Raw genomic sequence first — 15,494 nt, 5'->3', positions numbered from 1 at the left:
TTGCTCTTGGCTAACTACCACCCTATTTTCCTAATTTCTTCATGTTGTAAATAAATTCAGCTCGTTATTGCCAATCGCATAAATGAATTCTTAAATCTGCACTCTGTTCTATCTAGATTTCAGCATGGTTTTTGTAAAGGACATTCGACAGCAACCCAGCTAATAGCAATCGTTCACTCGCTTGCATTTGCCCTATGCAGTAATGGTCATGTTGGTCTAATATTTCTAGATTTCAGCAAAGCATTTGACAAAGTCCCTCATGAGAAATTAATTTTAAAACTTAAAGTAATTGGCCTCCCTGACATGTTGGTTACTTGGATATCAGACTATTTAACAAACCGCAAACAGTATGTATCAGTTAACGGAGAGGAATCGGACGTTCTTGCAGTCATTTCTGGAGTGCTACAAGGGAGTGTACTCGGGCCTTTATTAATCCTTATTATTGATATTGTTGAAACAGTTGTTCCTGGCGTGGAGATTCGTTTGTTTGCAGATGACTGCGTGCTGTACCGGGATATTAGATGTTCTAATCACCAAAACTGATCTTTAGATTTTTCTAAAGTCCTTGCATGGTACTAGAAATCTGGCATGGTCATAAATAAAGAAAAGACCCATTTTTTTCGTGTGACACGTAAAAAAAATTTATTTCTTCACAGGTATCACCTTGGAAAATGATCATTACATGACGTGTCTAGTTTTAAATACTTAGGTATAACGTTAACTAACAACCAGTCCTGGAATTCACATGTTGCGAATATCTGCTCGTCCGCATTTCGCAAGCTATGTTTTCTGCGAAACAATATTCCGAAAGCTCCCGCTGAAGTTAAATTACTCGCTTATAATTCAATAATCAGGCCTAAGCTCGAGTATACATGCGTGGTGTGGGATCCTTATACTAAAACCGATGCTAAAGTACTTGAAAGAATTCAAAGAAAATCCGTAAGATTCATTCCGTAATTAATAAATAAATGTGTCCGTATGGCCAAGCAGCAACATGTCAGACGCGAAACTGTCACTGGGAAACCGAGTGGTAACACAATAAAAATCCAATTTACCACTTAATGGTGTACGTATACATGCAATATGTTTGGAAACTGAGCGTTATATGCCGCTATTCAATGACGAGATCATAACTCCAATATCGCTCACTGCGCACAAATGCATTAGCATCGTTGAAACGACACATGACGGCTGACTAAGCGCGAAACAATGATGGTGCAAAGTACTCACCCCTATAAGCCGGCCGGCCGGAAATCGATAAGAAGAAACGTTGGCAGCAACGGCGACACCTCTCCGAAGCAGCAAGAAATGTGCCACTGAGCGTCGTATCTCACACGGCTCGTAGGCAACGAAGCCAGGGCACACCACGCATACACGACTCAGCTGTCAACACCACACAGAGCGCCATCACAGGCATACTCTAGATGGAAACAAGCCGAGGACGCTTGCACCACGCAGACGTGACTGGCCGCCATGTCGTCACTGGCGGTGAGAAGGAAAGGGGAGAGGAAATAAGGTAGCAAAAGAAAGGTGAGATAACTGTGGCTCATCGGCGTTGAGACGCCTGATAAGGGCCTTCAGCGATAAAAGCATTACTAGCGGCACAGTACTGCCCAGCTAAGGACGTAAGGAAGAGGGAAGGGGAGTGGGAGCATGTCGCTTGTCACTATCGCTATGGCAACGCGACAGATAGAGGCACCATGCGTGCATAATAGCTCCAATGATAAAAGCGCCGCCGCAGCCGCCGCAGCCGCCGTCACTGCCGTCGACGGCTGCTCTGATCTTATTGATAGGTTCCGGTTCCTACAATGATGACGTCCTCAAAGCGGAACATTTATTTCCCTTCTTCCGAATATAAAAGAATAAGGCGGAGAGCGGGAACAAAGAATAGAAAGAATAAATGAAAAAGAAAAGGCAAAAAAGGAAGGTACATAGGCGGCAACGGAAAAAACAATGAAGTAGGGAAAATATTATAAAGAAATATACTACCAAAAAGAGAGAAAGGAAAATAAAATAAAAGAAACAAAGAAGAAATTAGAGAAAGTGATTAAGAGTTAGAAAGGAATGACCAAAAAAACGTAAGACAAAGAAACAAAAGCAGGAGAGTAGTGAAAGAAAGAAAGAAAGAAAGAAAGAAAGAAAGAAAGAAAGAAAGAAAGAAAGAAAGAAAGAAAGAAAGAAAGAAAGAAAGAAAGAAAGAAAGAAAGAAAGAAAGAAAGAAAGAAAGAAAGAAAGAAAGTGTTACGACCATGCATCCGCATTTGCGCGCTCTATTGTTCGCCTGTGGGCATGGATAAGTGCTGTGGAGATGTGGTGATGGTCCCATGGCTCTAAGTGAGCCTGTTTCCATAAATCCTTTTTGTAAGCCTGTTTTGCTTTGTGGACACCCTGCAAATGCCAAATTGACCCTGTCAAGAGAACGTCTGGAAAAACACAAAGAAACGTCCCCCTGCGGGAAATAGCAGGAAGTGATTTCTTTCTTTTGTTCACCCTTCCAGTCGAGAAGTGCTATCCTCCAGTGATGAATGCCTCCTATCCAAAGGAGACGACAGAGTGACATGTCCGCTGACGTGCAGGACAAGAAAGGAGCATGACGCATACGGCCATTAAATGATTTCCCGGGAATGCAGGAAAGATTTGCAATTGTCGAAAACGGACAATGCTGGGAGCGTATGCGGCGCCCACGTGCACTTGGGTTTCTGAGAAGTAAATCCACTTGCCGGAACCAGCTGCCTATCGTTTCTTGGCTGAAGAATAGAAATGTACCTCCTCGCCGTTCCCAAGCTTTTCCCGCCAACAAGTGACCAGGCTCATCGAAACAATGCCGGGCCAGTCAGTGCTTCAGACCATCAGTGCAGTGATGTGTTCGATTGGATGCCGATATCTGAGGGGCGTGCCCTGGATTTGGTTGGTCAGCATCTTCAGAGAGGGGCTGGACATAGGGGGTTTTAAGGACGCTGCAGAGCACGAAAATGAGCTCTGAGCCCTGGGTAAACGGCTCATCCAGTCGCTTCTCGCTATGAACTCTTAACGCTTGCCATTTTGCTGATGTACCCTTCTTTTTCTTGTAAATAATCTTGTAAATAAGTTTTCTCAAAGTGCCATTAAACCTGCTTGTATATATTTTACCAACTTCGAAGATTCAATCCTTCATCAACCCCGAGTCTCTGCACGCTACCAAGTGAAGGCCGGGTCGACATAGCCCCAGCGTCACGACAAAAGAAAGAAAGAAAGTTGTAGTAGTAGTAGTAGTAGTAGTAGTAGTAGTAGTAGTAGTAGTAGTAGTAGTAGTGGTAGTAGTAGTAGTAGTAGTATAAAACATTTATTTTGGGAATATAGGTATGGGTAAATTTATTCCAGCCCGAATATGAAACTCTAAGCGTGATCTTCCAAACACCGGTGAATGATGACCATGGATGGATAGATGGAAAAACTTTATTTTCGTCAGAGAGCATGTGTGGACGATTCCGTATTAGACGGCCATCAACCCATGGCTGACGGCGACCTGGGTGGCCATGCTGCGTATGTAAAGGTGAAAGAGGTGAAAGTTTTGGCACTACGCTCACACAAATCCCCCCAGCAAGGAAGCGGCCACCCTGTTTAGATGGAAGCGGATCGGCGGGTTTACGGCTTCATGCGCGAAACATGAACTCCTTTTGAGCGCCGACACCGATTGGCGACGGTATGCGATGGGACAACGCGGTATTTCACGGGAGATGTTATAGCGATATAGCGATGGAGAAACTTTTCGCACAGTCCAGGAGTACAGACTGTCGTCCAGAGTAGTACTTCATCACCGGGTGAGAAGGAGGCAGTGCGGTGGTGATGGTCATAGCGGTGCTTCCGTCCTTGCTGGGCAGCTTCAGTGTTGCGGCGAGTAATTTGCCGGCAATGGGCCATACGCGTAGAAAACTGGTCGCCTAACGGTGCAGATGGGGAGGCGGGAGCAGAAAAGGTGGTGTCGAATAGTGTTGTTGATTGACGGCCGTAAACTAAGAAGTGGTGCGTTGAACGGCGGAATTAAGGCATAGCTAGGTAACGAAAGGCAAAATGGTGTCCCAGTTCTTAAGGCCGAACTACATGGCACCGCGCCAGCGGCTCCGCGTCAGCGTCTCGGTGACCAGTCCTGTGGTATATACAGAGCGGTAAAACATTGTTTTGAATCCGGAAAAGGCGGAGCTGACAACGCAGGCGACTGTTGGGGGCCGGTGATTGACCGAGGAGGCGAGCGATAATTGTACTGCAGTAAGGATCAGCCTGCGGCAATGCCGGGAAGTTAGTGCTTAGGTACAGCGGAAAGATATCGATGGGTGCCCCATCTAGTCTATCACCAGAAGGCTGACGTGTGGGGTAGAGTGTAGTGGACACATGGGAGTTGGTTGGAGTAGAAGGCAGCGGGCAACGAGAGATGGCGTCAGCATCGAGCTGTTTTCTGCCGGATTTGTACGTAATAGGGAAGGTATACTTTTGTAAACGTAGCACCCAGAGGCCCAGGCGACCTGATAATTTCTTTAACGACGACAGCCAACAGAGCACATGCTGGTCGGTGACGACTGTGAAGTGGCGGCCATACAAATAGGATCGAAATTCTTGGACAGTCCAAACAACGACAAGGCATTTTTGTTCCGTAATGCTGTAGTTACGCTCAGCTGCTGTGAGAGAACGGCTAGCGTATGCCACAACTTGCTCTTCAGACGCAGCATTGCGTTGCAAAAGAACGGCACTATGCCCTGTCTACTGGCGTCAGTACGAAGAATGGTGGGACTTGTCTCATCAAAACGTCGAAGCACAGGAGTTGAAGTGAGTGCTTTCTTGAGGAATTGGAAGGTCTGTTCACATTCATTGGACCATTAAGAAAAGCGCGTCAGACATCAAGAGGAGGTGTGAAGGGGCGGCAATAGAAGTAAAGTATTGGATAAAACGTCGGAAGTACGACGCCGAACCGAGGAAGCTGCGGAATTCTTTATAGCGTTTGGGCTGAGGAAAATTATTTACAGCTGCAATTTTGTTGGGATCGGGCTATATGCCCGCCTTGCTAAAACCATGGCCTAGGTCTTTAATGGTTTTCCTGGCGAAATGGCACTTTTAGTGTTCAGCTGGAGACAGGCTCGTGCCAGACATTTGAGAACTTCTGTGAGATGGTGCAAGCGCTGGGCGAAGTCCGACGAAAAGATGGTAATATCGTCTAGATAACCAAGCACGTCTTCCATTTCATTCCTCGAAGCCCTCTGTCGATCTTGCGCTCCAAGGTGACTGGAGCATTACAGAACCCGAAAGGCATCACATAGATTCATAAAGACCATCGGAAGTAGCAAATGCAGTATTGTCCTTGTAAGATTCGTGCATCAGAATTTGCCAATTTCCCGAGCGCAGGTCGAGACTTGAGAAATACTCAGCTCCTTGAAGGCATTCCAGTACGTCGTCAATGCGGGGGAGCGGGTAAACATATTAGCGGGTTACCTTAATTTTTAAAGGCCCGGTAAATCACGCAGAACCTTGCAGAACCATTCTTTTTCCAGACGAGAACAGGAGAGGACCAGGGGCTGCTCGATGGCCGGATGATGTTTCGCGCGAGCATGTCGGCAACTTTGTCCTCAACGCTTTTGCGTTCTGATGAGGAAACGCGATGCGGGCGGCGACGAACAAAGGTTGATCCCTCAGTCCCTGTGCGGTGGGAGTTTGGCCCAAATATGAGGCACACACAACAAAAGGGTCTGTGCTCCAAAAGGACTGCGAGCAACGCCACCGACTCTTCAGAAGTTAGGTCAGTGCTGATGCCGCGAGTGCAGAGGAAGGTCGCTGAGGTAGAGTATCAGATGGTGGAGAAGCACAGGAAAGCGTGGCGATGACAGTGTACCTTAAAAAAAAAACCAACAGTTCCTCCTTTCGATAACAATAAAGGCTGGGTACGAGTGTTCAGCACCGCGGCAACCTCGCAACCGCGGTTGAAACAGGTGAATCAGGAGGCAAGCGCTATGCCGTCGGAGGTCCACCGTAATGCTGTCATCACTAAAGCATCGCCTCAAGGGCATAATCCAAGTTAACAATGATGAGGTCCAGGGCTTAAAACGTAGTCAAGGACAGCGAGCACGCGGCAGGAGTTAAGGGCAGACGCTGACGATAAAAAGTCCCAGCCTAAAATTAGTTCATGAACGCATGACGCAATTACCACAAACTCAATATGATGCCTCTGGTCATCGAAGAGAACGAGCGCTGCGCATTGCCCTATGGGTGTGATGATAGTACCACTGGATCCACGGGGAGGGGGACCAGTTTACGGAGTTATCACTTTGCGGAGACGATAACACGTTGCTATTAATGACGGAATAAGCGGCACCCGTATCGATGAGGGCTTCAACGTATACTCCTTCGATCAGTGCTTTCAACATGTTAGATGGGTTACGGGACGAATTCCAGAGTTCATTTGTGAAGCAGCTTTTCCTCCAAAAACTGATTCTGTTAGTTTTCCACGTTAGGAAGGAAGAATTGGGAGAGCAGTCGAAGGGGAGACGGGCGGCTTAAAGGCGATGGGAAGCGACGTCGGGTAGAACCAGAGGTTCGGGAAATATCCTGAAAATCCTGCAGCGAAGAATGACGGAAAGAAGTGGAGTACGGCATCATCGTAGAAGCTTCAGGCTGGCGCAGGCGGGTACTCTCGAATGGAGCATAACCACGCTGTTCATCTTTGGAGCCAGCGACAGATGCGGGAAATGTGACCACGGATTCCGCAGTAATAGCAGACTGGACGGGAAGGATGCCAGGATGGTCGATAACGGGGTGGTTGAGAACATGGGGCTACTGCAGCCATATGACCACAAACAGGAGCAGGACAAGGGGAATGGACTGGGGCAGGTGGCTTCGAAGCAATTTCAGCGTACGTGTGGAAGCGGCAGGCGGTTGTCGACGTGGCTGGTGCCACGGCACAGGCGAAAGCAGCCAGTTTGTCCCTGACGACGCTGCGCAAATCTGAAGTAGCTGGCGGGAGGTTTGAGCTTGCAGGAGCTAAGCTTTCTTGACCGGGGAGCTTTTCTCGTCAAATGGCACGGATAATGGAGCGCAGGTTGCCGTCAACGCGAACACCGTCATTGATGTGTCTTGCTGCAGGGGACATGACTGAAGTTCGTCTAGGCGTTGGCAGGTGATGTCCGACACAGTGGAGGGGTTCTGAGCCAGCAAGGCGTTGAAGGCGACAGTTCCGACGCCCTTAGCAATAACTCGGTCAGATTCCGTCATAGCAGCATCGACTCGGCGTCAAAGGGCTAAAACGTCCTCGATATACGATTTTTAGGACTCACCAGGCTGCTGAAGACGGGCAGCGAGCTACCCCTTAGCCAGCTGAGAACTACCAGCTGTCATGCCGAAAATATTTCGCAGCTCCTGAATGCTGACCAGTCCGGGATGTGGTCCTCGTAATTGAAAAATCACGTTTTTGCGACGTCAGTCAAAGAGAAGACAACGTTGAGCAGCTTGTGGGAGTAATCCCAGCTGTTGAACCAACTTACCCGGGTGTAATTATCAAGCCAGTCTTCAACATCGTCGCCGCGAAGGCTGGCAAAGAGCTGGACATCGCGCTGGCGGCTGGTGACGGTCCAGGCAGTGGTAACCACCACAGTAGGGGGAGATGCCGGGAGCGGGCGGGTTCCGTTGCCGTCGTTCATACCGAAGGGCTGTGAAGGCAAGAGGAGGCCGGAACGGAGCTCCAGGGGGAACAGTAGACAGGTCTAAAGCGAGAGGCTTGGGATACCAAGGGCACCTCCACCACTTGAGCCACCGCTCGAACAAACATATTCATTCCAGCCCGAATCTGGAACTCTGCGCGTGATCTTCCGAACACCACGGTGAATGATGACGATGGTGCATATGTACAGGTGAAAGAGGTGAACGTTCTGGCACCACGCTGACAATATATATGTTTAAAGCATCATGGCATAGTGCATTAAATATATTGTCACGTCCGTCGGCTACAGCAAACCGGGTCTCCTCTTCCTTTTAGACTTCGTTTTACTTCGCCATGGGTCAACGCGAGTGTTGATCAGTGACCGCGAGGTTCCCAGTTTACCACTGATGTTGTGAAAGAACTCCTTCGCTTGTGCACAACGCATTTTCGACACAACATATTATCCTCAAACAAATGGACTGACCGAGCGAATCAACCGGACAATCACCAACGTGCTTTCAATGTGCATCGCTGCCGACCACAAGAATCGGGACTCTGTACTACCATATCATTGCATCCACATACGCTCAACAGGAAACGATACGTTGCAGTCCGTTTTTTCTTCTGTATGCCCGGTCTCCTAGACACAATCTCAGCAGCATCCTTCCATCCTTCACAGACGCGCATAGGCCGCCTGAAAACGCTCGCATTGCAACAACGCTCGAGATCCCGCTACGAAGCCTATCATCGCCACGTCGCCTATCTCCCTGGACAGTTGGTCTGGCTTTAGCGCCCAACAAGGAAGCGTAGTTTAAGCCAGAAAATGCTCGCACACTATGCCAGTCCCTACGTGATCTTGGATAAAATTAGTGACCTTACCTACCGGATTGGGCGCCTCACCAAAAGTGGTCTACGCTCGTCACGCACTAAGGTCACTCATGTCACAAGACTCAAACCATGCCATCGTCGTCCTGACGAGTGACTCGCCAAGAGGGCTTCGTCTGCGATGGGAGAAGTGTTACGAATACGTGTTCAGAAAAGCCAGGAAAATGAAGAAAGAAGAGGAGTTCGAGGTGTGCGCGCTCCCTTGGACCTTGGCCTGTGGTGCCTTCGTCACTGTCCGCTGGTTGTGTGAACCTCGCTTGTCAAACTCTTCCGAAGGTCTCCGTTGTCATATTACGGGCGTGACTATATATAGTGTTAAGCGGGGATCCAGGCACTGGTAGCGGGCACTGGTAGCGAGCAGAACCGGAGCGGTGGTGGCTTAACTTGGAGTCAGCTCAGCTAGTCCGCAAAAGCACTTCCTTTTTCTCGGCTAACTGTCCGCTTAATCGGAACTTCTTTGCAATTATATATATATACAGAATTTAAAGGAATTAAAAGTCTACGTGTCCAAGGCAAATGTTAGGAATTTTTTTGCTGTTTTGTTGTTGGTATTGACAAGAATTAGTCTTATGATTTTTAGGGATAAAGAATATTAAATGAAAAGTGGAAGGAAAAGGAATAACAACGCGCCGATGGTGTGTACATACATACATACATACATACATACATACATACATACATACATACATACATACATACATACATACATACATACATACATACATACATACATACATACATACATACATACATACATACATACATACATACATACATACATACATACATACATACATACATACATACATACATACATACATACATACATACATACATACATACATACATACATACATACATACATACATACATACATACATACATACATACATACATACATACATACATACATACATACATACATACATACATACATACATACATACATACATACATACATACATAATGCACTTGGTCATGGGAGAAAGAATATACATTATGACGCACATTCGCAAACAATGAACCGAAAAGATACTTTTTCTTTACCATGGTCCACTGATCATTGTTAGCCTGGATACGATAGATGCGGAAGCCCCATTGATACGCTTCCTCCCCATTCTATCTCGAACATGCTGCACGATCTGACTTGGAGTGAGAAAACTATGTTGAATTTTCTATAACTTTTTGCATAAAGCTGTGATTTTTAATTACTTGTAAAAATAGCAGAGCGTAGACACTGAGGATGGCCTCCTCACTGCGACACTGCAAGCATGGCAGAAGTTGTAAAACTTCGACAAATTCTGCAATTCAGCTGAGTGCACAGTTGATTCTGTTGATTATACAGGTAGCAGCTGCGACTGAGGATGCTGCATCATATTGAGTTCTGAGGACTACATGAGAAACCGGCCCAGGAAATCGATGGCAGTGCCTCAGATACTATAGCTTTGTTATTCATAGCATGAAGCTAAGCCAAGTTGGATAAATTATAGTGCAGCTCATATGTGGCCAGCAAAGAAAAGCCACTCCAGAAAATCAGAAGCATTCAATGTCATAGGATCCTTATTCATAAACATGCTAAGGTTCTTCACCTTCAAACATTTAGTTTTTCAGTCAGCCACTCACCTAGGCCTTGGAGCCATATACAAGGGAGCAGCAGATGTTAATTAGTTGCAGAGTAGGGTAAAAGAAATACACATTATGTAGAATAGTGCAAGAAATAGTGCAAGAGGCCAGCTGGAAGATTTATTGCGACAATGTTTCTCATTTTACAACCCTCAAAAGTTCATTCATAGCTGTTTTGGCAATTTCAAGGACACCTGCTTAAGCTCATGCAGTGATACCGGTAGATTGTGTTTTATTCATTTCAGTCTGCACTGAGTGTGAAAGTGTGGAAAAAACCAGAGGTTGGGGATTTCGGTTAGGAAGGGAGCAGCGTTAAATTCCAGCAGTGCCATAGAGCGAAGAAAACTTTGACTGTCCTGCAGAGAAAAATAGTAAACATGCAGTAAGTGGTACTCATAGTATGGTCAAAGGTAATTATATATTGTATTCTACAAGGAGGTGTCCTGTCGTCAACTGGTGGTCAATAATGATTATGTAAGAAATGAACATTTAATGAAAATTATTATTTTATTAATATTTGTTTTTGTGTTGCTTGCCCACACAAAACTGCAATAACTTGTATGCAAGGTGCCTTGCATAACTCAAGTTTACCTTTTCGGGCAAGAGCAATATGACATCAAGGTAATGCTCCGTCATTGAGGAATTTTTTTTGCAATATTCATTATATGAATATCCTAACTCAAATGAAAAAAGAGTTCACGCCAAGAATTGCGTGGATTTACACAAGGCCAATATTTTTATCATCGATCATTAGTCATATCTTCGAATCGATTTCGTATCTCGGGCACAAAAAAAAATAGCTTTCCTTTTCTGATTTTTTTTACGGCATTTGACTGAGACTAGATGAACCATTGTTCAAGTAAATCATTCCAACATAAAACAATCTCATTTAGATAAATGGCAGTAATAAACACACTACTATCAACATCATGATGAACTCAACACTGCAGTCAATATGAATTATGCCATTTATCTAGAAATTCAACAAAAGTGGTCACACTCCCTCAAAGTGCTCCACAAAATATATAAGAATGATTTTTTGTTACTGTTATTCTGATTCCATGAATGGGACTTGAATACACTTCATCAAACACAAAACAGCGAACTTAAGATCAATCTGAAGATATGTGCTTCTACTAAATTGTTTCATATTCAATACCTCTGCGAGTGTGCGGGATTTCAGAAAAAAAATATATGAATGAGTGTTCCACGGTCCAGTAGGAGAGTCCATAGAATGTTATGTAGTAGAATATTGAGCTTATGTTAATAGCTTTGCGTGACATGATGTTCATTGAATGTGAAGCATGTTTGTCCAACTTTCACAAATGCATGCAATATCCCATAATTTGGACTTCCTTGTAAAAATGGTGGCACAGAACTATACAGAAGTCCAACTGTTGCCATATGACTGGGTTCCAAATTGTTGACTGGGGGCCAATATCAAGTTGGAAATGAATCTTTCTTATTTGGCCTCAATTGTGTTTTATTGCGATAGCAATACTGCGCCAAGCTTCGAGCCATCACGTATCCCCGGCGGACGCCGCGCTTGACCTTGAACAGCCGAGGAGGAGGAGCAGAACAAAAAGAAGACTGGTAACTTACGCTCCCGCGTCATACTCTTAAAGGATGATCCCAAGTGTCCCCAATAGTGTAGCACCTTAGACTGATAGGGCGTGATAGGGGACTAATGTAGCAAGAAAAAGAAGCTTCCGCCCTATAGCTATCGCAATTCAACTAGGTTTAGCGGGAGTTAAACCACAACTAATTTTTTAAAACTTGGAACAAAGCCACACTTTCGCGGTACGATCCGTCGCTACGTGGTCCGGTCAGCGCGGCTCTTTAGACACAGTGAAATAAACACCAATGGCAACATATTTAGGAAACAGCCGACAGAAGTGAACTAAACACATGGCAACCACTCAGCCCATGCATGGTTGCAATACAAAGGCACACTGCACTTGAACTTTGTCTAGGAGGCCTAGCGCATCGGATGCTTTAGTGAAAATAAAAATAAAAACAGCACCGTACGCGGGAATTCCGACGCGCGCACTTTGTTTTTCCCGTGATCTCTAATTGGGATCCTTGGACAGGGACGATAACCTTCGAAATGTGATGCACTTACAAAAATTACACGACGGAACAAATTAGGCCGCACTATCTAAAGATATGCCTATCGCGAGGCCTAGTTTGTTGTCACCGCAACAGAACGATCACTGGCTACGTCTGCTGCAGCTGTGGAATGCATGAGGTAAATGGGAATTAAGCGGTACAGTACTTATGAAGAAATATTCGAGACGATTATGATATTGTAATATAAAATGTCGACGCTTCCAATAATAAACACGACGTGGACAAAGCCGCACTCACAGTACTCTGTTAACACTGTTGTAAAGGCTTAACGTTCGTCGCGACAGCAAACGTGACGCTTACCACGCGTTTTGCAGCTGATGCACGAAGTCAAACGAAATTTGACACGATTTATGCAGGCGTGTGTGTTATACGTAAAGGTACTTGAATTAAGTACGTACCAGAGTCGATGAACCTGGAAGTTGCTGTGCGGTCAGTCTGCCAGGAAACAATGGAGCTGCCCTGAAAAGGGCTGTTTGGATGCGCCGCGGTTTCAGCGATGTCATGGCCTTCGTCCGTGGCCCTTTCCCGTGCACAGTCAATAGTGATGCACCACGTCGTACAACCGCGCCTGGTTCTGCTGCACTGGACGCTGAAGCGATGCTTCTACTGTAGACATTTGCAAGGGCCACGACGACCTTGAGAGCTGATCGATGCCGCGATCCCTCACCACGTGGTCTTGCTGCGTACAAAAACGTCTTGGCCTCTTCGTAGCATACAGGAAACGGTGCTATAAAAGTGTAGAAAAAAGTTGCATTATGAGCTCACCGATTTGATGAATGCGCAACATGACAAAACATCAGGTAAAGAAGTTGCGTTCTTACCTCGGTCGGGTTGAGAATGCGCCCAACAGACGTGCGCCTCAGCGTAGCAGTCAGGCGGCGGTTCAGTTGCCGACGGCAGATACTTTCGTGGAGCGCCTTGCCAAGGCACTCGTCTTCATAATGCCGTGGCAGTGATTTGGACAAGGACCGTCCGGGTCACGAGCTGCTGCTGTACGAGGTCTTGGAAGCACGTGGGGCGAGACAAGCGGGAAAGCACTTTTAAAGCAAAATGTGGAAATTTTGCGCAATTTATACTTACGCTGAGGTGCTGGCAATTTCCCGCAGATCGACACCATTACCGCTGTCATTCCGCCCAACGCACAGCACGGATCGCCGTGCCGAAAGCGCATTCGCGTAAATGCACAGGTCCATCATATGTCCAGCACACGCACCACATGCCGGCGCCCCGCCTCAGCGAGATTCACGAACCGAATGCCGGAATCGTGCGCGCTGCCGCAGCGTGGGGCGACTGTAGCGATTCTCTAGAGCACGGTGTAAGAAATATTTCTTACACCGTGCTCTAGAGCGCCTAGGGACGAAAAGAAAAGCAAAGCCAGTTTTCGACTACGTCACGTCCGGTTGAGCATTGAGCGCGACAAAGGAGGTTACTAAAAACGTAACGCCAAAACGCCACGTGTCCATAACATCGGTTTCCACCAATCAGCGTTTTCTGCCGAGCTACCCCGATGACCCCGATACACACAGGCTGGTCGAGAGGGTCGATAGTCGATACATGATATGTAGGCGGCGATTATGATAAGACACCATCATGTAACGCTTCCAAATTTAAATATCGTTGAAGGCCCTGGAAATAAGGTAAACACGCAAACTGAAGCGCTCCTTTGTGTCGTTTCCATTTTTACACATGGTAGGAAAGACAAGGAGCGCATTGACCATTGTAAATCAATCGTGGTATATTCGCACATCTTGGCGATGCCGTTATTAAAAGGTAAAAAAAATGCAACGTCCAAAAAGAGCTTGACGTCGGACATGCGAGCTCTCAGACCACGCCCGCACGCCACGCGACGGCGGCTACGACGGCGACCGTCAGGACAGGTTTCGCCGTAACAGCGACACCTTCCGACTCCCACGGTTGGTCGGGGATGGTAGCTGGCACCTCCGCCTCTTCCACTCGTGTCGGCGTCTTCGTGATCTGATCTGCGCCCGGCTTGGCACCGGTTACCTTGCACAGGCCCGTGGTCTGGTTGCACTCCGTGTTCTTTGGGCACAAGCTGCAGGGTGGCGCGGCCATGTACAGCGCCTCGCCGTCTACGTTACCAGCTGGCGCGTAGTTGCAGATATAGATGGTAAAGTACAATGGAGCATCCACCGACTTAGGTAGGGCTTCGGTCATGTTATGGCGCGTGTAGCTGCAGCCGAGCGCATAGGAGCGCGCCCAGGCGATCTGGGTGAAGTGCTCGGTGAGACCCACGGTGATATTGAGGTCATTCAAATATCCAGTGGCCCTGTATTTCCCCACTTCGGTCTCGCGGTACTCCAAGTTCTCGTCGAACCAGTCCCGAATGACAAAGCGCCACGTCATTGTCTCATTCGGGTTGGTGGTACGATTAAAGTGGATGCTCTGGCCAACCGTGGGGTACTTTTCCAAGGCGCGGTCCTTGGGGAGGTCGTGGGGCACCTCTCCAGTAACGTCCGGGGCGCAGCGTCGTCCCAGCGCCTCGGCCACCTCAGCCAGCTCACTGTCCCAGCGCATTTCGAGCATGTTGCCTGCCGATGGGAAGTCGGCCAGGGTTCCCAGAGCTACCTGGCTGCGATAGCGGTTGTGCAGCCACACGATGTCCGGGATCCACATTTTCGATAGGTTGTAGTAAGTATGACAGCCCTCGATGTACGGCTTGGAGCAGAGCGTGTGCGTACCACTTTTCTTGTACGGGTCCCGGCACTCGAGCGCGACGGTGCTGAAAAGGGGCAGCGCCAGGACGTACAGCAGCCGCACAGGTTCCATTTCTTTTCTTCTTCTTCTTCTCCCTCGTTATAATGGCCCCTACCCACAGTTGGGTATTGGCTAGAATTCATTGTAAGTGACATAATATAACTGATAATGTCGATTTGACTGTATGATAGTTAACCTAATAATTAGGAGTTAGTTCTGCTGAAATAATTTGAAATTTTGAGGCGACAGTAATGGAAAACAATGCTTTGCGCACGCGGGTCACGAGGCGGGTGCGAAGATCGACAGACACGGCGCGAGATAGCATGCAGAAAAATGAATGAATAGCATCGCTATATTTAGCTTTGCATGGATTACTTATACTTTCCATTGTTTTTCCTTGGTTCGAACTGGAAGTGAGGGAAAAACGTAGTGACAGGGCAGTATGTAATTTTGGGGCTGTTTACCATGCCGCAAAAGGGCATAG

At 46.9% G+C, this 15,494-nt stretch overlaps 2 protein-coding genes across 3 annotated transcripts in view; both read right to left on the bottom strand.

Annotated features, from left to right (window-relative positions):
• LOC146175531 (sulfotransferase 1B1-like) overlaps nt 1-1,617 on the bottom strand; it is a 206,541-nt gene extending 204,924 nt beyond the window's left edge. For both annotated transcript variants that reach the window (XM_084581923.1, XM_084581921.1), the window contains exon 1: nt 1,231-1,617. The gene's annotated coding sequence lies outside the window, so the exon portion shown is untranslated. The remainder of the gene's footprint in view (nt 1-1,230) is intronic.
• A 12,499-nt stretch (nt 1,618-14,116) lies between these two features.
• Nucleotides 14,117-15,082, bottom strand: LOC146175530 (venom allergen 5-like). The gene has a single exon (XM_084580824.1). It carries the CDS (start codon nt 15,080-15,082, stop codon nt 14,117-14,119), a length of 966 nt encoding a protein of 321 aa, XP_084436950.1.
• Nucleotides 15,083-15,494: the final 412 nt, after the last annotated feature.

This window comes from Amblyomma maculatum, chromosome 10 (assembly GCF_055883805.1).
Source record: "Amblyomma maculatum isolate TAMU_Amacu chromosome 10, ASM5588380v1, whole genome shotgun sequence".
In the NCBI taxonomy this organism is placed as follows: domain Eukaryota; kingdom Metazoa; phylum Arthropoda; class Arachnida; order Ixodida; family Ixodidae; genus Amblyomma; species Amblyomma maculatum.
The sequence above is the reverse complement of the archived record's forward strand: the minus strand, read 5'-3'. Positions and strand labels throughout refer to the sequence as shown.

What these genes read in the sequence shown, in the direction of transcription:
- LOC146175530 (XM_084580824.1), bottom strand. Translation starts at nt 15,082, where the DNA reads ATGGAACCTGTGCGGCTGCTGTACGTCCTGGCGCTGCCCCTTTTCAGC.